This window comes from Asterias amurensis, chromosome 19 (genome assembly GCF_032118995.1).
Source record: "Asterias amurensis chromosome 19, ASM3211899v1".
Lineage (NCBI taxonomy): Eukaryota > Metazoa > Echinodermata > Asteroidea > Forcipulatida > Asteriidae > Asterias > Asterias amurensis.
The window spans coordinates 930,236-955,718 of record NC_092666.1 but is presented as its reverse complement, the minus strand read 5'-3'; the positions used below and the strand labels follow the sequence as shown (position 1 = coordinate 955,718).

Sequence of the window (25,483 nt, the reverse complement as noted above, 5' to 3'; positions counted from 1 at the left end):
TGTAAATTGCTTAAGCAGGTGTTTTTATTTATTTATTTTTTAATTTCCTCTTAGGACAAGTCTGTGATATTTTGTACAACAAAGGGACAGTAAGGTGAGATAGTTTAAACAGATCAATCAGTTTCCTGTTCTACCACAACAGAAAATACACCTTAAACTATAAAGGGATGCCACGTTAAATTGTCATAAAAATATTTGAGTGTGAAAACTTAAATAAAACAACACATCATGAATAAAGATATTATATTGTTGTTCAAATTGGTTTGTCTTTTATTTAGCTCTCTCCAACAAATTGGTAACAAATTAGAACATGACAGTTTTGATTTCCCCTTTTAAAGATCTTGATACAGAAACTTCACCTCTTGAAGTGATGGTTCAATAACCTCTACAAACTTGGTGAAATGTTTGAGATGGTTATCAACTTACTGCACTACACTTACATCAATTTCATCAAGGGTAATATTTTCCTATAAAACCAATCAAGTAAAAGGAATCCCAATAGTTCTTACATGTATAGTGTCGAGACCATATACCGAGCAAGCATATAGTTGGTGTTAGTTCATCCAATGAATCCAAATTGCTGGTCCCAACTGGGAGTTCACTACTCGCACACCATGGGGTACCGTTTCTGTAATTGTCCCAACTACAAGCTGAAAATTGTTAATCTGTTGTATGTAATGTATGGCCATTATGAATGCGTTAACGTGTGCATTCCCCCTGTGCACACTCCTTGATATGTGAAGACAATTTCAGAGACGTGTGGAACCTCAATGTCATTTAATTTCTACGATTAATTCACCGGTCTGTGAACAATTGTATATTATGCTCTGCGTTATCTGAATACATTTTTGGCAAGGTGTACGACTATGCATGATCCTACATGAAACATAGTATAACATGTTGGACAATTTCCAAAACACAGAAAAAGAAACACAATTTGAGCAATTTATTGCCAGCCAAAATTATTCATGTATTCATTACTTCTGAATTGACAATTGTAGTTATCCCCCCCCCCCTAAATACAAGTATTTTTCGCATTTGTTGAACTTGTTTTAATTTACACTATGTAAAAATATTCTTGAACAAAAGCTAGTCAGTATTAGATTAGTATTACATGTATGAACAGTGTCATACAATTAAAATGGCATCCACTTTGAGTGTGTGTGATGTATTCTCAATATATTATTTAAAGTAATAGGGCCTCTATGGTAGGCCTACACATCCATATGTAACTTTATCACAGCCTCAGAAGGTAAGCAGTCACAATACACACACAGTACCTAAGACATGTAAGATGGCGGCATACACACACGCATTGAGCCAGTGGTACTTTATTCAGTATACATGTACATGTACATGTAGTTAAGCCGTCTATTTATAGAGCAGCCCTATTAAACTACACTGGTCATGGAGCAGTCTTGCCCATAGCATCGTTATATGCACATCTCCACACACAGTTGTCTTCTTGTCCAGGAACCAATTTAAAAACAGCATACTGCTGTAGAGGCTGCAAGGCGAGCGCAATCAATTATGGGCGGTGCATAGTAGTGTAGTGCACACAAAGAGATATAGCAGCATTGAGATTGAAGGAGACAGGCAAAGAAATGAAAAATGCTCCTTGTCATCACCCTCACCTTTCTGTGCATAATTTCAAACCCTTTTCAAAGCAATTTGGTTCTCATGTGGTTTAAGACTTCAATTTATACACTGCACATTTCTTTTAATATATTGAGCAGTTCATGTATGATACATGTCAGGTATGTGAGTAACTATCCATAACGAAAGAGGAAAAGAGAAAACCGGCAAGAAAAGGTAATATTCCTTTACTTTTGTACACAGAGAGTGAAGAAAAAAAAGAGAAAAACAAAACCCCAAAAGAGGAAATCAGCTTAAAAGAGAAAATCTCAAAAGTCTGACATGCACATTACATTGACCCAAGAACCTTTTCAACAAAATAAATTATGTAAAGGGCTGTATACATGTACATAAATATTATCAAAATTCGTATTGTTAAAAGGCTGGATAATTTTCCGTCCAGCTTTGGAATTAATCTTTAAGTTGAACAATGATAAAGGTCGACACTGTACAATAACCTCAAAGCCAAATGCTAAGTGTCGACCATTTTACAATTGGATTTGAAATGTTCCCTGGCTACCAGTCTGCATGAGCCAATAGCAATAGATTCTGCTTGTCCACATGACGCTGCAAACCAATAGGGGGCTAGTGAAGAGCCTCCATGCACATTGGGGGGAAGTCACCTAATTGGTGACCTTACGACCTCTACCAAATTAGTAGTAGGGGATAGTACTTCACCACTAAGGCACCCTCCCTCTCTACCTCAAGGGACGCACTCACTTTGAGTTTACCCAATCTTAATTCAAGGGAAGGATCTAGGGAGGAAGTGAGTCAAGTCAAAAGGAACACTGCCCTGGATCCTTCAAGATCAGTCGACATTGGACTTTGTGGAGAGGTTAACACTGCGCTAGTTAGCAATGTTCATTTGTATCTTAGGCTGTGTTCGATTTGGAGGCTACAGCTATGGCTAGATTTCCACTTCATCATGTGTTGGTACGTCCTTAGCAACACCCCTAGCAACAGCTGTAGCTGCCAATTCAGGTACAGCCTTAGTGTGAAATGTCAAAGAATATGGACTTGGCCAACAAATCAAATTTTATCAAGTATTTTTAGCACTGAAAAAAGATACTGCTCAACAGAACCAAAATTGTAAATCCAACGATTTAGAATCCAAAAAGGTTTATTTGACCTCCAAAAGATATGAGTAACAGAAACTTTAAGTTTGGAAGCCTTGGTTGGAGTACCTTGTCTCCCAACCCTGAGTCATCTCCCTATAACTCTGAGGGGATCTAGTACTAAGAATAAACCATCTGTGAAATTGCAAGTGTCTCAAGGCTTAATCCCACACACTGATTTGACCTACATTGGACAAGTACTCTCCCTTTGAAATGATGACATTGGGAACATTTAACTGAAAATGGGTATTGCAGATCGCAAAGAGCAACGGAGTGACACGTGTTGTGCATGTTGCAAAAGCTAACGCCAAAGCTAAAAACAGACATGCTGAAGAAAAAAAGTCTAGCCACAATTAGCTAGTTGTGACTATTACATTCAAGATGACCACTCTTCCCTTTTCCGTGCCCGGTGATTGTATATTATTCCCACTGGACCCGCATTGAATTGCAGACCTGATATCCGACAGACTTTAAAAAACTGTTAATTCAAAAGGGCCAGCCTATTTATTTATGCCTCTGTTTGCATAAATATTTCTACTTGAATGAACTCTGGAATTACACATCTCCACCCCCTAAAAGTCTACTTAATTTAACCCGGCATATATTACATGCGTGTGAATACTAAGCTTGCAGCCACCTGATATAAAGTGATCTTTAGAGTCCCAGGGACAATGAAAGGATAGGACAAGGGTTGTGCACAAACATAAAAGTTACTCGGTTGTGCATAAAATCTAATTCTAAAGCACCACAGAGTCCATGCTTATTGAATAAGAAACTGGAGCAGCGTATTGTGTATTGTAAAAGCCTGGGACTTGTAACCCTACATGTGCATAGTCATTGTGCATTACATGAGCCTACAGTTCTAAACCACAATGGGCGTATCTCTTCCATTGGTTAACACTATAGTATACCTACAAATTGCAGAGGGTGCCCCCCTACATCTTATCATACTTTACTAGTACTCCCCCCCTGTAATATCCTCAAAAGAATTCTTGAAATTCTTGAGCACAATGAAGACACAATAAGTGTGAGGGGGTTAACCATGCCACATATTGAGCACTAATGAGAATCAGACCTGAATAAGGTAGACCTTAGCCCTGAACATAGGAAGCTTGGCAGTCATTTAAATCTATGTATAATTATACTCTGGGCGGTCAGCAAGTTACACTCTGGTACATGGTTCACTAAAACACGGGTCCATGCACAACTTAAAGCTTTTTCCCCACGCCCACTTCATGCCATTCTCTTTTTAGGCCCAAAAATGGTGGAACAATTCTTCTCGATAAAGACAAACGAAACTGTTTTGAATTAATGGGAAAATGTACAGATGTTTTGCCACACCTTTGATTGTACAATTTACCGAACACATTTCTGAGTCTGAACAACGTCGGCATACATGTTATCTTGCACTATTTGGAAAAGGGCACAGTGGAAAGACAGTTAGTAATCCTTGAAGCAACCTAATGAGCAGTATAGTCAGACACCTTGTGTGCAAACTTCCTTGAAACTGGCTTCTAATCGCAAGTTGTCACAGCTTAGGGACATGATCTTAGTTCAATTGTCAACATACCAAAAAAGGGGTCTTAGAATATTGTTGGATCTGCATGTACTGTGCACGTGTCTCAGTGGGAAGGGCTCTGCTGAACCTTCCATGAACCACGGCAAGGGGTGAGACTATGATACAGCTAAAGCATGACCTCACAGTCATCCCCTGATTGAGCCCAAATCATTAGTTTCCTTCTTCAGAGGGGAGACCCTGATTCATCATTACAATTTTAAAGGGAAGCCCAAGAAAGGCTAAGTATGTCCATGCTACAACAATTAATAGGATTGAAGAACACGGGGAAGGAACTGACTTTCTAGCTGCTCATTTTAATGGTTTTTTTTTGACGTTTTAAATACAACCAACTAAAACTTCCAAAAAATAACGCCCAACAGTGTTCTCCCATAACAGTGGTCTGCTGGCCAAAAAACACTTAAGAACACCCAAAGACAAGGACCAGTCATAATTTTAGTCCAGTGTTAAACATCATCCCTATTTCATTAGAATTGTGCACCAGTGGAAGAATTGGCGGAAATAGTGAAATGACATAGTGAAATGACATAGTGAAATGACAAGTTAACTTGTCCTGCTGCCTAGTCATTAATAAATTAAAGGGCTAACCCTCTTTCTTACGACAAACAATTTTTCTTTTTCCGTTCGTCTCTGACAAACAGATGAAGACAGAGGAAATGTGTCATCTGAGCACGAGGTCTATGTCGAATCAGCTGAGCCTTAAAACTCCAGAATAGTTTCTTCTAGGTAACAGGAAAGCTGTTATAACTTTACTAACACAAAGACGGGCTTAACTTAACAAGAGTACTTTTTTCTTTTTTATGCCTGATCAGGATCTAGGGGGATTAACAGTTACATAAATCGGTAATAAATGTTTCAACAATTCCAGCTCTATGATCAATAGGCCCTAAGACTTCATGATCATGAGCAACTGTACTTTGTAAGTGTAATTCTGTAAAAACAAAGCCCTTAAAATAAGATAAAATATAATATCAATATTCCACAAAGTGAAGGAGAGGGAAACTGATGCTTTTGAGTCCTTCAAATTTAAGACCTTAAAAATCGAGACATTCAAGAAACAGTTTTCACTTTAAGACAATTGTAATTTCACGAGTGAACTTTGTAAGATGGCATAATATCATGCTTTCCAACAGTACTCTAACCAAAGGCTGTGGCCCATTGACTCCCACTATAGTGAACTTTGTCCACATTGAACACCTTGCTGCCCCCATCAAATTTGTATTAAGTCAACAGATAAAGCAATCAGAAGCGATATGGCCTGGTAGAACACTCGTCAAGTTAATATTGAGATAAGATAGAGGTGTGATATCATTCAATGAATTCAACAGATGATGCGATAGTGTCTGAATAAAGTGGACAAGATTCTTACATGTGAACACACCTAGCGTGGTGCCACTTCAGTAGAGTTTAGTGTCGCGTTGTCTTAGAGTAAAGGACTAATGTCAAATGATAAGAAAGGGCCAACTACAAAGGTTGCACATGCACAACATAAACTCATGGCACAGTAGCATTCATTCTCACGATGTGATCAGAATGATTATCTTCTATGACCATACTTTAAAGGGGAGGTAGTGGTACTGGTGGATAATAATTTACATGATCAAATAAAAACCGAAAACAAATCATGCTGTCTTGCAAGATGTTGATTTGCGCATATCATTGTAATCTATACATCTGAATATGGATACGCAAGATTACAATATGCATGGACCCTACATGTAAAGCAGTTATTAATTGATACGTTTCCATCAATTGTTACAAAAAAGGAGGGTTTGTACATATAAAATGACCACATATTTGTATAAAGGTGAATTAACCTATCCATAGTAATTGAGCAAAAGGCATTTCCTAAAACCATTCTAAAAGTATCTCATCTCATGTACAGCCTGAAAATGTCCAATGTGAGCTTGAACAGTTTGAAATTGAACAGTTACTGTACTTGACAATTCAAAGAAAATCATTCATTTTAAAGAATTTAGCACTTTATATGGAATATTTGGTCTGCTATGAAATAGAAGCTTAACCCAGATTTTCATTGGAATTTCATATTTCAGAGGCCAAGGTCATTTTCACTTTGCAAAGGGTTCTTCTATTGAAAACTCGTCAAGACCTAAAAACTCTATGGGATTATTTGAAGGGACACACAGACCAAGACAAGGGCAATTGAGGTCATTGCCTCTGTATAATTTGTTAACCCCCTTTCTGACTTAAATAATTTTACTGTCTTTAAATGACAATTAGTTGATATGTACAAATTTGGCATAGAGACAATGCTCTCTCTCTTCTTAGAAATAATCAAGCATTATTAGAAAACTGGAACAAGACCTGTTCACAAGTAAAAGTGATATTTTCCACCAAAAACTAACACAACATGAAATACAGATATTGAAAGGTAAACTTGTTAAATGCATCTAAACTTATTTCTAGTTACACCGAGCTGCACTACAGCAAAGCAATTCAACCCCTCAGTCAAATCCAATTCATTGATGTGATCAACTCTAAAATATATACTTAATTTAAGTTACTATTTGCTTTGTTGCATGCAAACATTTGCCTACAAGGTTCGACTGAATGCAAAGAGGTTTTAATGTCAACACTGAACATCATGCCAAGGGTCAAGTACTGACTCTGCTTTATCTAGGGTACAATTTACTTTGGGATTGAAAGGGTCAAAAGACCAAGGCTTCTTTAAAAATACTAGTAGGCGTACTTTCTTAGCAACAAGGTGAACAATTTCCTACGTATAGTGTAGCAAAAATGCTACAAAAAATGTACTAGTCGCTACTCAATATTAGCATGCACAAAACAAGTTAGTCCAAATATAATTGTTGGACAAAATTCAACCTGCAACAATCCTAAATATCGAAAAGAATAATGAATCAGAAATTTATTAACCAGTAATAATTTCCCTGAATTTAAAACTAAAATAGAGATGAGGTTTTGTTATTTCTCCACGCCTACCCCACAACCACCCTGCCCCCAAAGAAAGACTGTTGAATTGAACCATCTGTATCTAATTACTAAACAAAATACGATTAGTTTTTAGATTTATTGACTTTGTCTTTGACTAAAATTAACAATCTGGTTAAGCCCTCCATAGTGCAGGGCCCATCTCTTACCCTAAGCTTAACGTGTACACTGCTTAGTAAAAACTGCCATTCTCTTGGAATAGTGAAACAAAACTCAACTTATCAAAAGAGTTACTAAAACTGAGCACTTCATGAAAACATCTTTTGAAAAGGCAGCCTGTTGAAAATCACAACCGACTCTGACTCTGAGCATGCCATCATTATTATATCATTATTTATTTATGCATCTACTTGTACTTGTAGTTGTAATTGTTACCCTGCCCCCTGGCTTGACCTTGGTTTTCAATGTATTATTGTAATGAATATAAAAAACACGCTTCACTTAAATGTGTAGTAGAGGGTAAAAAGTATTAAGCTTGCAAAAGCCACCACAAAAGTAAACTACACAACCACTCCATGACACGGCCATTCCAATTTCACCCCAAATACAACCGGTACCAGACTAATTACGTTAAAGCTCTATGGTGAAACGGTATGCACTCAACCAATTTCAGGATCGATATGAACCCGAACTGAAGCAACGACCGGCAAACATAATTTACACCATTAAAATCAATCATACATTCAACAAAATATATATGTACTTCAAGGGTATAGCATTCTCTTTAAGAAAATGGGTAAAAAAACAGAGCAAAATGTTTATTTTTTTGAGAAATTCGTGAAAATTCCTTACCTCGCCGTCCTTTTCGTACTTTACCGACATCTTGAAGCCGCGAAAGAGCAGGCGTGTAGAAATCACGTGACCAAATGGATGGGCGATACTACTTCATAGAGAGGGGAGGGGAAGGTCGTTTGATGCTTCCCGTACGATGGCACACCGATTATGGCAGGAGGGATGTAACCTTACCGGTATATGAACATGGAGGTAGGATTAGCATAAAACCAAAAAAATAACTACCATCAAAGGTAAATGAGATTATCCCCTGTTATTCGAAACATCAACTTACCTCAGTAAATCCCATTAATTACAGCCACTGACTGAGTATAATTATTGGCACTTCGAAAAAATATCTTCGGAAAACTCAAAACTCTGCCTTCAGTTGCGGCATGGGGTGGAGGAGGATGGAGAGGAAGGAGAGCATGGGGATCAATTATAAAACCTAAAATAAAATCCGGAACAGCAGGTTGTGTGTCATCACTCTCTTCCAACCGGCAATGCCTTAATTTTAGTACAATATTTCGCCTTGTTTTTAAACACATAACAAACTAATTTTTAGGCCCTTTGATGATGGGGGTGTGTGGTTTAACCATGGAGGTCTACCTCCATGGTTTAACCCTGATGCACTTACTACAAATCAAAAAGATGTGGATGAACTTAAGTAGACTACAGCTACGACGATCCTCGTACCAACTTTTGTTAGACTTGGGGTCGTGGTTGTGTGCTATATTTTACTCCCGATAAATACTTTAAATTGTTCAAAATAGTGTGTAGTTAAAACGACAGGATCTGCCTGCTTAGTTAAAACTGTTCCCCATCTCACTCAATTAAACATGTTTAAAATAACAGCTAGTTTGATTTTCAATATTAAACCACAACAATATAGTTATAAAATCACAACTTACCAACACAAGTGTTCCTTTGAATAATTCAAGATTTAAAGTTGCCGTTAGATATTTTGTCACACACCAAGCTGTATGAGCGCAGTCGAACTTTTGACTGAACAAAAAGGTATTTCCTTATATTAAATCAATCTGAACCATAATGAACTGCAGCATAGTTTGTGTGTTTAACTTCGTTGGAAAAAAAGGAAATGGTACGGCCCAATGATAAAAATATCAAAACGCATCCTTGAGAACTTTCCGGTCTTTCCGTCCCTCAGCGATCCTTGTATACCTCCCCTATTCATAGAATAGTGATACGGTCCACTCAGGTCTTGACGTCATGGAAATCTTTACTGCTGGCTGCACAACATGGGTCAGATCAATTCATTATAAATGCAGGTTGTGAGGGAGGGCGTATGCGGAGGCGTTGAATTTGGTCATGGACCAAAGCTTTGCGGGGATGAATATTCAAAAGATAGACGCATGTTATTAGCGATCTAAACCAAACTTTGGAAATTTTGAAGTAGAAAATAAGAGAAAGAATATCCACCGTTCATTGCAGGTTTGTTTTTGATCATTGCAATAGTTCATTAATTTATTTTATTTCGGATCTCGAAGAATTGGTCAGATTACTTGGGGCAAGTTTAGCAAAGAGGGCAACAGAGTCCCGCCCCTCATCTGCAACATTCAAAAGAACTATGTGCGTGTGTGGAATAATTGAAAAGGTTGGCGCTCGACGTAAACTGTGGATTGTTACCGCTTACCAAAATAATCAATAGTGTTTGGCCTTGCTCCCTGATGGTACAAGCATTGAGTAAATTGCCCCAATGGGGGTCGAGAGCTATGACCAGGGAGTGGACAGTCACAGGGTGATTGTTGCACAGGTTGACAAATTATTGGGCAGCACTTGAACGTGATTATATTACGAGTCCAATTTAGAAAAGTTTCCGTGTGGCGCCACCACTTTTTCATTCGATATGAAATATTATAGTATCTAATTTACCTCAATGAGATATCCCTTTTTGTAAAAATGAGTGAAAAGGTGGTGGCGCCATACGGAAAGTTATCCAAATAGAAGGGGGAAGAAAGTCCCCATACTGGCGGCACCTTAGCCCGCAGCTAGTTTCGACCACATGCATTCACTAACGATGTTAATCATCTGTGTTGGGGCATATCAAAAAATTATCAAATTTTGTCCCCGAGACCTATATCAGCTTTAGGGTTTTTTTCAGCCGACGAATGCGAAAGAGCACTTAGTTTGGCAACCAGTAGTTAGAATGCAATATTTTTCGAATTACAGCGTTGGGTTTAGAACAGCAATTCATTGCCTGTTAGTGGGCTGCGGGTTCTAATCCCACCAATCCCGCCATCATGAATTGCACTGCACTGCATGCTTATCACACATCGGTGTTGTTGGACACAATTACAATTATTTTTGCCCCAGAAGAACACACATAAGGGTTTTTCTTCAGCCGGTGAATGCGAATAGTTTGGCAACCAGGTTAGTTGTGAAAACCAGGTGGCGAAAAAGGAGAAAATTCAAAATCGTTCAATCTACCTTTTATTCTAAGTTGAATGATAGCAAAAAGTCAAAGTGGTCTGCCACTTTTCGTCCGACAATAAAGAGGACAAATAATCTGCAAGTTTCTGGTAGCAGAAAAGCAAAAACATGGAAAATGCATTTTCCCAAAACGTTCAATCTCATTATCAGGTAGCGAAAAAGTTGACAATTTCGGAAACTGGACTTTTAGCTATGATAAAGCAGATGGCAAATTGTCGTCCTTCTTTGACGAACGAGCCATACGAGCGCATGTGACGTTTTGAAATACCGCCACCCATTGGTGAAAATTAATAACAGACCAATTGTATCAGACACCAAGACTTCTCATGTGAGTTATCAATAGAGAGCCGTGAGAGCCAGACTTTAACACGTACACACACGTTGTTGAATGGGAACAACATACTGGAGATTCAACATACTGTACTGCACTACAAAAATCAGCACCGACGACAACGACACTCACACTGTGACTGTGAGTGTGTCAGCTAGGTTAAGCTACTTCAGTACTTGTACTTTGGACAAGTCAAAAACGGAGTTTGGAGAGGTAATAAACAGTGGCCATCAATCATTTAGATGTAGAGTAGATGTGTAGATTCAGACACCTTAGAAATAGATTCGCTTGTTCCAATGGATAACTAAACTAGGAGTCCGGTAGGACCTCCCTAGACCCAGTAACTGGGGCGCTGTACTCCTTTTCAACAATTTTTGACTTTATCTGTCGTACTAGCGCCCCAGGGAATGGCACAGAATTTTAACGAATACCCAGTTTTTCGCGACACCCAGCCACAAAAAATGCCTCAAAATGACAAAAAGACCAAACAAACTAGCTCAAAAATCGCCTACTCTATTCTTGATACGTCTAGGATGTAACATCAGGCATTTAATTGTACTCACGATCATTTTTAAAACTCCAAATCGATGATTTTTAACTCCGCATCGTGGGCGATTGACAAGTCTGCGATTTTCGGATGTGTATGGTAACGAAACAAGGCGTCGCGTTGTGGGTGGATGTCCATCAACGGCTGTTTAATGCTACACTTGTTACAGGCGTTGCAGCGAATGCTATACATTGTACACGGGGATGGGTACAGGCGCTGCAGCTAGCGAGTGCCCACGTGCGTTCAATCATGGTCAACGTAACTTACACGGTGCCGGGTTGTTGGAAAATTATCAGAAAGGGGGTGAAAGGTTCTCAGAAAGGGAATATTGTCTGAAAGAGGGGATTTTTCTGGTCTGAAGTCTGCTGGATGAAGCTGGATGGTTCTGGATGAAGTCTGCTGGTCTGGATTTTTCTGGTCATCGCCCCCCCAAAAAAAAAAAAAAAAAAAGAAAAAACGAAAAAAAGGGGAAAAAAGATGATAAATAAATAAAAAAAAATTGTACAGTGACACTGGCAGCACTAAACATTATAAGAAGCAATTTAACCATGCACAAAAATCGTAGGCCTAGATGAAGTACAGCGGTTTTTATTTATTTATCATATTTTTCCCCCTTTTTTTTTTTTTTTTTCTTTTTTTTTGGGGGGCGATGACCAGAAAAATCCCCTCTTTCAGACAATATTCCCTTTCTGAGAACCTTTCACCCCCTTTCTGATAATTTTCCAACAACCCGGCACCGTGTAAGTTACGTTGACCATGATTGAACGCACGTGGGCACTCGCTAGCTGCAGCGCCTGTACCCATCCCCGTGTACAATGTATAGCATTCGCTGCAACGCCTGTAACAAGTGTAGCATTAAACAGCCGTTGATGGACATCCACCCACAACGCGACGCCATGTTTCGTTACCATACACATCCGAAAATCGCAGACTTGTCAATCGCTCCACGATGCGGAGTTAAAAATCATCGATTTGGAGTTTAAAAAATGATCGTGAGTACAATTAAATGCCTGATGTTACATCCTAGACGTATCGAGAATAGAGTAGGCGATTTTTGAGCTAGTTTGTTTGGTCTTTTTGTCATTTTGAGGCATTTTTTGTGGCTGGGTGTCGCGAAAAACTGGGTATTCGTTAAAATTCTGTGCCATTCCCTGGGGCGCTAGTACGACAGATAAAGTCAAAAATTGTTGAAAAGGAGTACAGCGCCCCAGTTACTGGGTCTAGGGAGGACCATGCCTGCCTCCTAGCCCACCTTGTTGAGCTGTAAATGGCTCCGCTTTTAACATCGGTCTCATCACTGTCAGTGACAGTGTCACCATTACAGCCCACCTTCAACACATGTCTTAAACGCTAAGTTTTCAAAGGTCGCAAAATGCGAGGTAGTTTGATTGCAAATTTCTCCCACTTAAAAAAGTCCAATACTACTCCAAGTCAACCCAACGTAACTCATTTTATTCCTACCATTTGTGGAATTACTATGACACATAACAGGGCTTACTAAATAATGACTTTGTTCAGATGTGATGATTTGAAAATTGGTCAAAAAAAACGTGTACACAAATTACATTTACCGTGACATACTCTTGGGCGCCGCCATGATTTAATGATTCTCCTCCTGTTGATTGTAGGCGCCCGGCAAATCTGGCAAGTCATGAATATCTATAAGGTGACGTCATGATCGCTAGGCTTATGTGCGTGTACAGTAAAAACTGAATATGTATAAGGTGACGTAGCACTGCGCTGCATCTGGAAACTACCACAGCGCAACGCCACCTCATACATATTCATATTTACTTTGTACACCACGCAAATTGATAAATCAGCGTAGCCATACCGCATCACGTGACATGACCTCTTGGATATTCATGACTTGCAAGATTTGCCTGGTGCCCTGACTTCTCACGTCCAACAAGAGGAGAATCATTAAAACATGGCGGCGCCCAAGAGTATGTCACGGTTAATGTAATTTGTGTACACGGTTTTTTTTTACCAATTTTCAAATCATCACATCTGGACAAAGTCATTATTTAGTAAGCCCTGTTATGTGTCATAGTAATTCCACAAATGTAAGGAATAAAATGAGGTATGTTGGAGTAGTATTGGACTTTTTTAAGTGGGAGAAATTTGCAATCAAACTACCTCGCCTTTGAAAACTTAGCGTTTAAGACATGTATCGAAGGTGGGCTGTAATGGTGACAGTGATGAGACCGATGTTAAAAGCGGAGCCATTAACAGCTCAACAAGGTGGGCTAGCCTACCTCCATGCTAGGACTAGCGAAAAATGAAGGGTAATCACCCAACGCGGTTGGGCTATACATATCTGAATTTGAATTATAATAATACTATTATTATAATTCAAATTCAGATATGTAGCCCAACCGCGTTGGGTGATTTAGTCAGCAAACAGGCAAAGCATCAGATCATCACATAATTCCAATTGAATGGAAATATTATACTTTTATTACACCAACTTTTTGTAAAGAAAAAGACGACGAAAAAGAATTTTTAACTTATAAGAGTTTAGACGTTGGTTGCGGAGAGGGTAATATTATAAAAGTATAATATTTCCATTCAATTGGAATTATGTGATGATCTTATGCTTTGCCTGTTTGCTGACTATTATAATTCAAATTCAGATATATAGCCCCACCGCGTTGGGCAGACTGTCTGTTATGATTGATGGCTCTATTTTTAGGGTCTTATCATTGTTGTAATGGGCCTGATGGTGACTTACTTTGCAATGCAATGATCCATCCCTCCTCCTGCCGCCATTCGGGAGGATAGAGGATTACAACAATCATTGCAACTATTAATGGGGACTAATATGATGAAGACTAATGTAATAATTGTAAGAGAGCCCAACATGGTGGACTAATCTACATTCATGCAATTTAAATTCCTTTTTTTAGAAGTTCTTCTTTATATGGTTTAGATTTGTTTAGAACTTGAACAATATTAAACAAAGTTCTACTTCCCACCATCCATGTGGAGAAGTTCCTCATTCATGTTTCGACCTCACTTGATTGATAATAACATTAACATTAACAATACTCGGCAGAGTTCATGCCAGAACTTAAGTTACCCCAAAAAAAATTCAGGATAATTTTGTAAAGAAAAGTGCAAGGATATCATATACCCACCGCACACAAATCTCAGCCAATGATTCTGACCCGGGGTCTTCATTTACCTCACCTCCATGAGGCGCTGTTTCGTTCATATTTGCTCTGCATTTTCGGCAATATACCCCAAAACAAAGTATACTTTGTCTTTACGTTTTGTGTTCTAATTCTAGCGCCCTGTTTCAAATTTAGGTTGTTGGATTACGAATGTCTTCAACTTTGGATGTGGAGCTGGTGTCAGTGTGAATAGAGAATAGCCAGAAGTCCAGAAGAACGCAAAGATGGAATTCGACCATGTCCTGAAAACGGTTGGGGAGTTTGGCCGATTGCAGAAATCTAATTTTCTCTTCTTGTCTTCACTGAACACCGTGATGGCAACCCACATGCTCGCCATTGCCTTTGTCGGAAAAGAGCCTGCATATATCTCATGTAAAGACAACCCTATTGCCAAGCACCATCCATGCAGTCCAGATGCCAGACCATGTAATGAGTATGCTTACTCTCATGAGTTCACATCTATTGTAACAGAGGTGAGGGGTCATGGGGTCAAACAGGGGATGGGACCTTGATGGTACACAGTGTAGTTGAGCCCTTGTAGGACATGCTTTGAGATATGGTGGGCATACCATAAAGGCCCGGTCACACAGGCCCCGATAACGAGATAATCAAAATGCACGCCCTCGATTGGTTGAATGAGCGTGGGCATTTTCTGCATGGTGCACTTCAATTAATAGAATGCGTTCTCTTTGCGTTGTTATTGTTGTCGTTTCGTTATCGCGGCAGTATGACTTGGCCTTAACACTGTGTAAGGTTTGGGTAAATCTATCTGTATAAACTCACACAGTGCATTCATACAGTGTCCACCATACCTCAAAAAGGCTAAATGGACGTACTTGGACCAGACCCAGGTCAGGCTGGGGTAGCCATCTGTAGACACACACACAATGTAGTAGAGCCCTTACAGTAGACTTTCATACTGTGACTCACACCCAATTTACGATACAACCTTGGAAGCAGCAGCCAGGGGATTCGTTGTACGCCCAAAGGCTTACAGAATCATAAAATCTCACTACAAAATGTAAAACAACTTGAGCTACTGTCGTAAGGATATGTGCATGAGGCAATGTTTACAGGTATATGGACCACTAACTGGCTTGATGATCAAATTGACAGAGATGCTTACGTGCTAAGCAGTTGCTATGTGTGGGTATCGTACTAGGTAAAAAGCCATTTGCGTGATTGTCTGGAACAATGACGTGCTTGATCACAAGTTACCACTTAAATTTGAATTCCTCAGACTAGAGACAGTTGCTAGATACGTAAGAGACGATGAACACCCATGCACAATTCTGAAAGATGGCTCAATGGTACCATGCTCTGCTCAACTGGAGGTTGCTATACAAAAGCTTGCTCAGAATAATTTCACATAGCAACTGTCTAGTCTGAGGAATTCAAATGTAAGCGGTACATTGTGACTAAGCAAGTGTCTGTACCAGACATTATTCAAATCTAACTCGCAAAGGGCTTATTGCTATGTTTGGTTCAAGTATAGATGGATTGCAATACGCGTCATTGACCGCCATCTTTGATGTATTAACAAGGGACAAGTGCACGCATGTACGCCTTGCGCATGCACTTTTCCCTTGTTTATACATCAAAGATGGCGTTCGATGATGCATATTGCAATCCATCTATTGTCGGATTGGTTTTACTAAGAAAGTATTTAACCTTACCCAATCTCATTATTATAAATCTGGTGGCTTTCAGTCATTCACTTTTTGCTTTTCCATTGGAACAGTGGGATCTGGTTTGCAGCAACAAGTACAAAGTTGGACTTGTCCAGTCTGTCTTTATGTTTGGTGTTCTCATTGGAGTGATGATATTTGGTATGATGGCTGACATATATGGGCGCAGAAAGATGTCTCTGGTAGGACTGATTTTGATGTCTATGTTTGGCATGCTGAGTGCTTTAACCCAAACTTACATGCAGTTTACAATTGCAAGGTGAGTGTTAACCTTTATTCATATACCTCAGACAGTTTTGTTATTCCTATTGGTGGAGATTGCATCACACAGGGTGTTTTTAAAACGATTGATAATGACCAGCTGGAGCTGTTTATAACCTGTTGTTTTCAGATACGTTTGTGTGGGTTAACCCACAACCTCGTTCCCATGGGTGATCGATCTCAACATGCCATTAGCCCATGGATGCGAGGATGCATTAGTACGCGCACGAATGCATATATCCAAAAACCGTCTCATAAAAATGCACCACACGTACAGAGCTGAAGGACGTTGGATAACAGATAAGTTTTGACAGAGTTTCCTTTATTACGCCTTAAAACCATAATGGCATTTATGAATTAGAACAAAAGAGGAGTGACTCGTTCTTAAACGGCTGTTTAAAACCTTGTTGTTACCCTTTTATTTGGTAGTCAAGAAGCGTGCTTGAAAAATGGCTTTAAGATGCCTGCTATTACCAATTAGTATGATAAAGTTTTATAAAAATTGTATTTTCTTTTGCTTTGTTTCAGGTTTCTGTTTGGCCTTGCTACAGGGGGAGTCATTCTGACTACATTTGTGCTTGCCACAGAGAACCTTGGAAATACACACAGAGGGCCAGCTGGTACCTTTATGCAGGGTCTGTTCTGTATTGGAATAATGGTGAGCATGTAACTAACCAAGAGCCAACAATGCTGACCTCCATCTTGGTCATGTTCCTCATATCGAATAAGAATAATGCGTGCTAATAATCATCATGTAATTAGGAACCAGACTTATTTGTTCTTACAGCCTTGGTTTGGTAACATTGATATCAATGGGCAAAATTCAAGATGGCTGCAACGTGATAAAGGTCTATTATGGCTTTTAAAAATGTTTGCCAAATGGGTACATTGTGGTAGAAATGCTTAGTGCTAATCTTTTATACTGTAAGCAAAACATCTATGGACATGGGTATTTTTTGTTGCATTTTTTATTGTGAGGTAACATTTTCATAATTTAGATCAGATGTATTCCGATTGCACGTTCATTTTGAGTTGTACTGCATACTTGTAAATTGGTTTTGTTTTTCCCCGTACAGCTCTTTGCTGTGGTTGCTTACTTTGTCCGAAGTTGGCGAGTTCTTCTGTTTGTCACAACAGCTCCTTTAACTTGCTACCTCTCTATCAACTGGTATGTACTGAAAGTGGTAACCCTTCTTCTTTCAAGTCCCTCATCTACATCTGCAAATGTAGATATTAGAGAGTGCATCACACATGCACTCACTGGTAACAATCACAGACTAAAACACTTTAAAGCGTGCACCCAAAACACATAAGAGCCTTACAACATCTCAACAAGTCAACCAAAGCGGCCTACAATCGAGAGATAAACTTGATGATGAGGCACTAAGCACTCAAAGGGGGCTGATCTATAGACCCATTGCACATTGCACAAAGAATGAATAAGTTTGATAGTTTACAACAATATAAGCAATGCCAATCATTATTATCATTTTTTTATTTTTTTTATTATGATTATTCAATGGTTTATTAAAAATCTATTCAACTCGCTGCCAGCAGCAGAATTACATGAACAGTTACATAGTTAAAAATTTGGAATGATGGGAAACCATGGTTATGGGAGGGCGCTACATCAGAACTTTAGACTTGACCTTCAGTTAACTGAACAATTTAGCTAGAGTGCAAAGCCATCAGTTACAGAGGGTGTGTCTGTAGGACCCCGTTTACACTAGATCCCGAAAGCCGGATCGAATCCGGCAAGGTGGATTAACGGCTAGTGTAAACGCAAAAATGCCGGGCCAGACCCGGGTCCGTATCCAGCAATTTCAAAATACCTTTCGAGGAGGGTTGAATCCGGCAATTGGTGGATTAAGGTCCGGCAATGTGGATTCAAATACAAGTGTAAACACAAAGGTTGGATTAGACACAGCAATTCGAGGTGGCCATTTCCGGTTTCGTTGGGAGTGGCGCACTTTTCTCTTCGCCGAATATTATTTGTGAGCGTCTTCGTTATTGTGATGGATGGCATGCACAGTGCACATGGACTGTGCGTGTGTCAAACGTTTTGTTGTTTTCAGCGTCCCTAAATACATACATTCTATTCTACCTCCATTGTCATTGTTCTTTGAAACATTTACACGTTTTAGAGGTGTAAATCAAATGATTTTCGAGAGTGAACTTTTTCGAAATATCCCAACAATCTTGACAACTTTATCCCGTTTGAGAAGTTGTACACACGTTCTCATAATTGCGTTCGAACAAATGATTTGCAACGTTACCATATAACGAGATCGAGCACATGTACAAATGTTTGGGTACGAAAACTAGGTTTTGTCGGGTTCCCTGAACGACATTATAATAACATGTCTGATCAATTGCTACATTGAATTGGTGCCAGACTGATTTACTCGACGCTCCGGCCGAGTACAAAAATCTTCACGTAATACTTTTCAATTATTACAGATCGCTCAGTCATTTATCTTTGTTGATGTACTTATACCTTGAAGAAAATATGGCGCGCTAAAATCGTGACCCTTGAGCTCTTTCCGAGGAGCGGTGACGTCACTGCCAATAAACATCCTGTTCAAAAGTGTGATCGGAGCTGGATTAAGCACTGGTGTAAACGCGACACTGGATCGTGATCTGCGGTCGTAAAAAAATGCAGAATGTCAATCCACCTTTCTGGATCTAGTGTAAATGCGGTCTTACTGTATGCAGACCTTAACACTTTCCCTAGAAATTGCTATCTCTCAGCTTTCTAACTTGTAAATCTGTTCATCAATAAAAACCCAATTGATCTTGTGTGGAATTAACCCCGAGTACTTTCAAAACTTTGGTATATTTAATAGTAGGGTTATTATTTCATTTTATCACAGCAGGCAAAACAAAGATCACCTTGTGACAAGGCCCTTAGACTGCCACACTATTTGTACAACGTCAAGAAAATCACCAAAGGAATGGTACAAAGTCATGTCAACTCGCTTTAGTTATGTGCATTATATACAATGAAGTCCCATATACTGTTATGAGCTAGGTCTGGGAGGGCACATCTTTTTTTATGACAGTTTTTTAAAACTTTTGCCCTTCCCTGGCTGGCCTGGCTTGTTTTATTATTTTGTCAAAGAATTAAAATAAATAAATAAAATATTGATAAATGTTTCTAACAATGTCCTCTAGGCTTGTACCAGAGTCTCCACGATGGTTAGCTTCCCAAGGAAGAATATCTGAAGCCGAGGATATACTGTATTACATCGGGCACTACAACGGCAAGAAAATCACCAAAGCAATGGTACTAAGTACAGAAAAAAAAAAGTTCACAGATTTACAAATAAATTACAGGGTTTATATAAGGTAATGGTGAAAGACTTTTGAAATATTGTTTTATGAAATGCTTTACTTTTTGAGAAAACATTTAAACAATATCAATTCTCGATAGCGAGAATTCCGGATTTATTTGAAACACATGTCATGACACGGCGAAACGCGCGAAAACAAGAGTGGGTTTTCCCGTTATTTTCTCCCGACTCCGATGACCGATTGAGCCTAAATTTTCATTCATTAAGTGTGGGACTTGGACAATACGTTTTACCGAAAGTGTATAATGGCTTTAAGGTGGAAGGTTTGTACCGAACTTCCTTGCAACTGAAAGATTCAGAAAGTTAATTAATCACTTTTCTTTTAAAGAAAAAACAAAAACATGCTGCATGTTTCTCAGTGATTTGTATTCATAATTTAGTAAATAAAAATAGTAAAATGGTACTCATAAGCATACAATACTTTAATGTCTATTTTGATATGCCCATTATATCAAAATGCCTCATACTTGTACCGCCCATGTTTAGCAGGCCTTGCTCAACCTCTCAACTGTCAATGAAATCGTTGTTTTGTCTCAGGTCCAGCTTAGGGCATCACCGAGTGTCACTACAAGCAACAAGCAACACGGTTTGATTGACTGTTTCAGAACTCCACGTTTACGCTGGCGTATGTTAGTCATGATCTTTAATTGGTAAGGCACTAAACAGCAACAAAACACTAAACGTAAACACTAGCCCAGCCTACAATCAGGGGTTTAGTATAACACTAGCCCAGCCTACTGTCGATGATTCCAATCCTTTACTCTGTCTTTCATAAGCACATAACACTAGCCCAGCCTACTGTCGATGATTCCAATCCTTTACTCTGTCTTTCATAAGCACATAACACTAGCCCAGCCTACTGTCGATGATTTCAATCCTTTACTCTGTCTTTCATAAGCACATAACACTAGCCCAGCCTACTGTCGATGATTCCAATCCTTTACTCTGTCTTTCATAAGCACATAACACTAGCCCAGCCTACTGTCGATGATTCCAATCCTTTACTCTGTCTTTCATAAGCACATAACACTAGCCCAGCCTACTGTCGATGATTCCAATCCTTTACTCTGTCTTTCATAAGCACATAACACTAGCCCAGCCCACTGTCGATGATCCCAATTCTTTACTCTGTCTTTCATAAGCACACAAATTTGCTTAGCACTGAAAGATCTTGCTTAACAGAAATTGGTTACTGGGCAAACTACCAAGTTATGTACATTGCCCACAACAGGTTCTTTGCAATTATCATAATAATAATAATAATTTAATACATTTTGTGTGCCCCATTCTCCATCCGAGGAGGTTTCGAAGGCGCAATTTACACCACTAATTTACAACAGCAATATTTGTTAAGCGATAATATTTCACTAAACGGCTTTTCAAATTGGGTTATGTTCTTGTATATGTAAATGGGGGACCATGTTGTTATGCAACTTTATGTGAACATTTGATGACATCATGCTGAGATCTGCAGTAATTTGTTTTCCCCTGTCTTGTTTTCAATCCTGTAGGTTTACATGCAGTATGGTTTATTATGGGTTAACCATGAACGCCAGCAATCAAGGAAGTAATATGTACACCAGCTTTGCCTTATCTGGACTTGCAGAAATACCAGCATACTTAGTGTGTTTCTATCTACTTAACAGGTTAGAGGCTTACATATCTGATAGACACAGACAGCTTTGTGTTGCAGTCACTTTGTGGACATTCCTTTGATCTTACCCAATTTCATGGCTCTGCTTACCGCCAAATTCTGCGCTTACGATCAAGATTTCCCTGCTTATGTGCAAGCGCCAAATTTCTGCGCTAGCCTTGTAAGCATAGAATGCCTAGTAACGTGGAGTACACACTTGCAGAAGCAAAAATTTGCAGCTAACCTGTGAAATACGCTTGCCGAAAGGACATAATTCACTGCTTCCGTAAGCGCCAATTCTGTGCTTACGGTAAGCAGAGGCATGAAATTGGGTCCTGTACACTTAAGAAAATCCTATATTTCAACACTATTAATAACACTGTGTGGACGCGTGTAAGTCCACATAGTGTTTCATATGTGGACTTCTTTCGTTCTCAGGTTCACACTTTGTATGTAGCGTTTAAACATGTACATGCTTCACTATAATGTACATTTACAACTCACAGGTTGTATGGCTTCCAAATTCCATGATGTGATGAAGCTGAATGTAACCATTTGTTTGTTCTTTATATTCAATAGGCTGGGGAGGCGAAAACTTCTGGTTTGGTCCATTCTAACTGCAGGAATCACATGCTTAGCTCTAGTCACTGTTCCAATACGTGAGTAGCATACAGCAAGGGGACATTTTACTAACATTTTCAAATTAACTTGAAGGAGAAAATATAAAAAGCTGTTTAAAACTGCTTACCAACCAACAGGACCGATGGTATAAATGCAAAAACGTCGGGCCATTAATTTGTTTTGCAGTAGTTTTAAGGACCGACACAATATGAGCATGAGCATGAAATAAGCCCAAAGTGGTGGCGTCACCTAGAAACAACACAATTTTTTGACTTTCCGTTCACGTGTTTGCTCGCGTAACTTGCAGCTACACCTCCCTTATGTATCGAGCGTGGTCGGTGAAGAAGAGGCAAGTTTGAATCCTGTAATGGGAGACTTCTAGGGACTCTAGGTGGCAGCAGACTTACCAGTTTAATCCATTGTTCTTGGAAATGTGAGCATGCTCAGAATGACGGAAACAATAGAAATGTATATGAAAAGATTTGCGGTAACACCATGTAATGACTATCTCTAATGAGTTGGGGTGGTTCTGAAAAGAACCATCGGTTTCAACTCGACCTTTCGATCAGTATGCTCTGATCGTCTTCTGGAGAAAGCGATCAGAGCATACTGATCGAAACATCGAGTTGAAACCAACGGTTCTTTTCAGAACCACCCCAACTCATTGGAGATAGTCATTACATGGTGTTACCGCAAACCTTTTCATATAGTATTTCCACCATGCAAAGTTTCAAATTCTACTTAATAGAAATGTACTTGGTAAGTCTGCTGCCACCTAAAGTTCAAAAGTCTCCCACTAGCAGTGGTGTATGGTTCAACCAAAATAATAATGTTTATCCAACATAAAATTATAGCATTATTTATTACTCAGATGTGGAGACAGAAACTCTACGTACCAGTCTTGCATTCCTTGGTAAGATGGGAGTCGCAGCAGCCTTTAATATTATTTATATCTACACATCAGAACTTCTACCAACAGTGCTCAGGTATGCAATCAATTTGATACAACTCGTTGTGTGACACCCGGTTCGGAAACAGATTAGGAGCGACTCTAGGTTGACCTAAACACATTTTGGTTTTAGACAGGCGAACTTTACAAAACATTTACATTGGCTCGGCTTATGTTAAGATCGACGTCTGAAACCCAAGGCGCTCCAGAGTGGTTCTGCACAACTGCAACAGTCGATCTTTCAACTTCTAGCGCTTTCAGCAGACGTTGAACTTTTCATGCACTTAATTCAATATTTTGGTTTGGCGCGACTCTGGAACGCCTGTCTGAAATGGGTTTAAGCTTGTGCAAGCTTGGGCAGCTTACCGTAACCAACAGGTAATGATGCTCTTAATACATTTCCAACTCATTAGAAACCAGGGCTACGAAGAGCAACTTATGTTCACAGGGCAACTTGTATACTACTCGAACCACCAGAAAATCAGGAGACAGAGCATTTTCAGTTTGAGGCCCTAATATGTGGAATTCCATTCCACATTCTATCAAAAAGTTTAAGCTCCGTTACCTTGTTCAAAGGTGACTGAAAACATACTTTTTTAATCAGAAACTCTTGCCTGGCTTGGCCTGCATGTTCTCGTCATAGAGAGACCAGCTTTTGCTGGACTTTCTTGGCCTCGATGCTGCAGGCTTTGCCTGGTCGTGGTTTCCCTCTTGGTTTCTGATTTCATTTCTATTGTTGTTTGTTTCTTGTCATTTCTTTGAGTGCTTTGCAGCCTTAGGAAAAGGCGCTGCAATCAGTTTGATACAACTTGTTGTGTTAGCTTAATGCATACTTGGACAGAGTACCATTAAAACAAAAGTAATGCTGTTTTTATTGCTAGAGTGATGCAACAATGCAATGTGATGACCGTGTCTGGCACCAAGTCTTCTTTATTTATGAAATATGTTTTTGCTCTTATAAGAAAAAACATTTCTTTTGCCATTCATCATCTTGAAATATTTGTTTTTATCTTGTTTTCAGGAATAGCGGTATGGGCATCTGTTCTATGGCAGCTCGAATGGGGGGAGTAGTAGCACCCTCTATTGTACCACTGGTAAGAAAATTAAGGTTTGCCAAAGAAACTCGTGCAAGAAATTGTTGAATGTTTCAAGCATACAAATGAATATGCAGTTTTGTGGTTGTGCAAATGGGGACTTTTTGGACGTTAGGTGGCAGCAGACTTACATGTACTAGGTAAAAGCTATTATTCTCGGTAATGTGCGCATGCTCAGAACTACATAAACAATGGAAATTTGCCTGGTACGTGGGGGTTGGGCTTGAAAGGGTTTTTCAAAGAAGAAAAGGCTCTAAATGCAAAACTTTAACCTTTTTATCAATATGGTGTTTTCTTTGTGAAATCTTTTTCATTTCTTGTGGTTGATGCACCTTTTGAAACAGGCTTCTTCCCCTGCTTGGGTGTGTACACAATGGACGTATCCACATTACATTTCCTTAGAGAGTTCTAATTTGTGTGTCATTTGGTGTATTATTATTATTTGGCTTCAGGGTGATACAACTGCTTATCTGATCTTTGGTGGAACAGCATTTATCAGTGGAGTCTTAGATCTGTGGATGCCAGAGACTCTTGACAAACCACTCCCTGAATCCATCCGAGATGTTGAGGATGGAGACTTAAGATGGGCAGAGGATGACATTGTGGTTGTTGAGAACCCTAAGATTGTCCAAATCATGGAGGAGAAGATTGAGCTGTATAAGAAAGATGAAATGGACTAGGGAGAAAGATCAAATAGCTGTAAAGTCTCTTCATTGTAACTTTATTATGTTAGGAAACCTAAGTGTCGCTGTTGCTTGGATCCAAAGCTCTGGATTTGGGCATCAAAATGTTCTGTGCACATCTTTAGCTTTGAGAATGTGTGTGGGTGTGAGTAGTCAATAGGTATACACATTCAACAATAGAGTCCATGGTTCGGGAAAAGTCAACAGTTGGAAAAACATGTACAAAACCTTTGGGAAAAAAGTTTAAAAGAGTATAACAAAAATGATTACAAGTCCACGGTTCAGGAAAGGTCCAAAGTTGGAAAACGTGTACAAAACCAATGGGAGCTAATTGCAAAAAAAGTTTGAGTACAATCAAAAGAGGAACAGTAGGAGGTCCATGGTTGCAGGCGTATGGGCGTATGGGTGCATGTGTACAAAGTGACCTTTTGGGAGTACCCGTGTAGGATCTTTTACACAATGAGACAATGGACTACACAAGGGAATTCTTTGTTCAACCCGGACCCCACAAGGGAAGTCTTAAGAAAGGGAATAATATACAATAAAGGACCCCCTTAAACTGGACCCATAAGGTTGTGTGTGCACACACATTATTTGAGCGTGTCTCAAATTTGAGTTATGTCTTTCAT

The 25,483-nt window shown here is 39.2% G+C and overlaps 2 protein-coding genes across 4 annotated transcripts in view; one reads left to right on the top strand and one right to left on the bottom strand.

Annotated features, from left to right (window-relative positions):
• Window positions 1-8,257, bottom strand: part of LOC139951612 (sodium/potassium-transporting ATPase subunit alpha-3-like) — a 48,829-nt gene extending 40,572 nt beyond the window's left edge. The window contains exon 1 of the mRNA XM_071950578.1: window positions 8,089-8,257. Coding sequence (XP_071806679.1) covers window positions 8,089-8,118 — 30 coding nt within the window. The 5' untranslated portion in view covers window positions 8,119-8,257. The remainder of the gene's footprint in view (window positions 1-8,088) is intronic.
• A 1,131-nt stretch (window positions 8,258-9,388) lies between these two features.
• Window positions 9,389-25,392, top strand: LOC139951613 (solute carrier family 22 member 15-like). Of its 3 annotated transcripts, none has more exons than XM_071950579.1 (13): window positions 9,389-9,519; window positions 10,862-11,062; window positions 14,708-15,045; window positions 16,314-16,519; window positions 17,050-17,179; window positions 17,598-17,689; window positions 19,696-19,807; window positions 20,412-20,524; window positions 21,386-21,520; window positions 22,087-22,166; window positions 23,000-23,114; window positions 24,099-24,171; window positions 24,624-25,392. In XM_071950579.1, exons 3-13 carry the CDS (start codon window positions 14,797-14,799, stop codon window positions 24,849-24,851), a joined length of 1,533 nt encoding a protein of 510 aa, XP_071806680.1. In that variant the 5' UTR covers window positions 9,389-9,519; window positions 10,862-11,062; window positions 14,708-14,796; the 3' UTR covers window positions 24,852-25,392. The 3 variants fall into 3 exon arrangements, with proteins under 3 accessions (XP_071806680.1, XP_071806683.1, XP_071806681.1); XM_071950580.1 differs by lacking the exon at window positions 9,389-9,519 and adding an exon at window positions 9,844-9,870 and having other exon boundaries at window positions 10,830-11,062; XM_071950582.1 differs by lacking the exon at window positions 10,862-11,062.
• Window positions 25,393-25,483: the final 91 nt, after the last annotated feature.

Excerpts from the sequence above, each read along its gene's own strand:
- LOC139951613 (XM_071950582.1), top strand. The coding sequence starts at position 14,797 with ATGGAATTCGACCATGTCCTGAAAACGGTTGGGGAGTTTGGCCGATTG. Across the intron at positions 16,520-17,049 it reads ATGCAGTTTACAATTGCAAG|GTTTCTGTTTGGCCTTGCTA; the intron begins GTGAGTGTTAAC and ends GCTTTGTTTCAG. Across the intron at positions 21,521-22,086 it reads TGTTTCTATCTACTTAACAG|GCTGGGGAGGCGAAAACTTC; the intron begins GTTAGAGGCTTA and ends TATATTCAATAG.